The 1,697-nt window shown below is 40.0% G+C and overlaps 1 protein-coding gene across 1 annotated transcript in view; it reads right to left on the reverse strand.

The window, feature by feature from the left end:
* Positions 1–222: 222 nt before the first annotated feature.
* The window catches only part of HELRODRAFT_81288 (hypothetical protein), a gene marked incomplete at both ends in the record, with an annotated part of 9,677 nt that continues 8,202 nt past the window's right edge, over positions 223–1,697 (reverse strand). The window contains 4 exons of the mRNA XM_009022017.1: positions 223–449; positions 638–802; positions 1,104–1,341; positions 1,408–1,541. Of these exons, the coding sequence (XP_009020265.1) occupies positions 223–449; positions 638–802; positions 1,104–1,341; positions 1,408–1,541 (764 nt within the window). The remainder of the gene's footprint in view (positions 450–637; positions 803–1,103; positions 1,342–1,407; positions 1,542–1,697) is intronic.

Raw genomic sequence — 1,697 nt, forward strand, 5'->3', positions numbered from 1 at the left:
CAAACCAATAGCCAATTGTTGTTGTTGCTGCTGCTGCTGTTTATCATAGAGTGACAGCATGGGGATCCTATTCGGTAGGAATGTAGTCTGAGGTGCGTGCCCCCTCTGGTCTGATTCGATGTGTGACGTCGTCAACTCCTCCTGATGACGATCAAGATGGTGATGATGATGTGATGTGACGATGGTGATGATAATGAATGAAAGAATGAACGAATTAATCAATCAACCAATCAGGACGCAGAACAAACCACCCACATCTCTAAGGTCAAAGGTTACGACCAAATTTTTTACAAATTCCTCCGCAAACTCCGGGTACATGCGTAGTACGTCCATGAGATCCGACCTTAAGACCTTGTGGAGGTCACAGTAGGTCAGGGCGCGCACGTTGCAACTCGATTTACCCATTGATTCGTGTAGACAGATATTCTCGCCAAATATGTGGTCCTTGTCTGTGTTTGTTTGTATGCGTGCGTGCGTGTGTGTGTGTGTCTTCGTGTACGTGCGTGTGTGTATGTGTGTGTGTGTGTGTGTGTGGTGTGTGTGTGTGATGCATACATTACATATTATTATTCTCCTATATAACACGTCTATGAATATAACTACTACAAAAATTAGCAAAGATAAAGCAGCAACTAACTTAATATCGCCACTATATTATCGTCCTTTAATATTTCTATAGACCCCCTAGATATAAAATAAATGGCGTCCAAAATATCGCCCCTATGAACGAGGGTATCTCCCGGGGGTACATGGGTCGTTTTGAACTTCATCGAGAGGGCACGAAGGCAGCCCGGACTAGCCCCTGGTTATGATGATGATGATAGTGATGATGATGATTAGTAGTGATGATGATGATGATAGTAGTGAGGATGGTGTCGTTGATGATGATAGTAACATAATATAGGTTCGGATACTGATGTGGTTTCATTCGTTCAACTAGTATTTCGTTATTATTCAACTGGTCATACAACCAATTTATCAATAATTCAAACGCTCATTCACTCATTCCTTTATCTACCCATTCATACATTCATTCACCCATTCATTTCTGAATTCATTCATTCATTCACCCATTAATTCACTCATTCATTCATTCACTGCACCTTGAAATGCGGCACAACTATGCAGTAGATTGCTATTAAGATGCAGGCATATATCTGCCTGTAAGCATTCTGGGAACCCCTTTAAAACCATGTTCATGTCGATCCCGTTCGTGTAAGACCAAGCATGTTGGAAATATTCTTCTAATCTGGAGGTTGATTGTGATTTGATTGGCTGATTGAGGTGTTGACTGGTTTGAAAGTTGATCGATTTAGGACTAGGAGTTGGTTGGTTGGCTGGCTGGCTAGTTGCATAACTAGTTGATTGATTTAATTATAAGTAGAATGATTGAATGATGAGTAAAACGTTGATTGATTGGTTGGTTGGTTGATTGATTGATTGTTTGATTGATTGATTGATTGATTGATTGATTGATTGATTGATTGATTGATTGATTGATTGATTAGTTGGTTGGTTGGTTGGTTTAAAAAAACCTCTGCCTCAGTGGATTAGGAATCTGATGGAATCTTATAAACTCTTTCACCTAAAATCAAGAAAAATATATCATTGTCACAACCATCACCATCATCATCACCATCATCGTCACCACCATCATCATCATCACCGTCATCATCGTCATCATCAACATCATCATC

The sequence above is a fragment of the Helobdella robusta genome, assembly GCF_000326865.2.
Source record: "Helobdella robusta unplaced genomic scaffold HELROscaffold_30, whole genome shotgun sequence".
In the NCBI taxonomy this organism is placed as follows: domain Eukaryota; kingdom Metazoa; phylum Annelida; class Clitellata; order Rhynchobdellida; family Glossiphoniidae; genus Helobdella; species Helobdella robusta.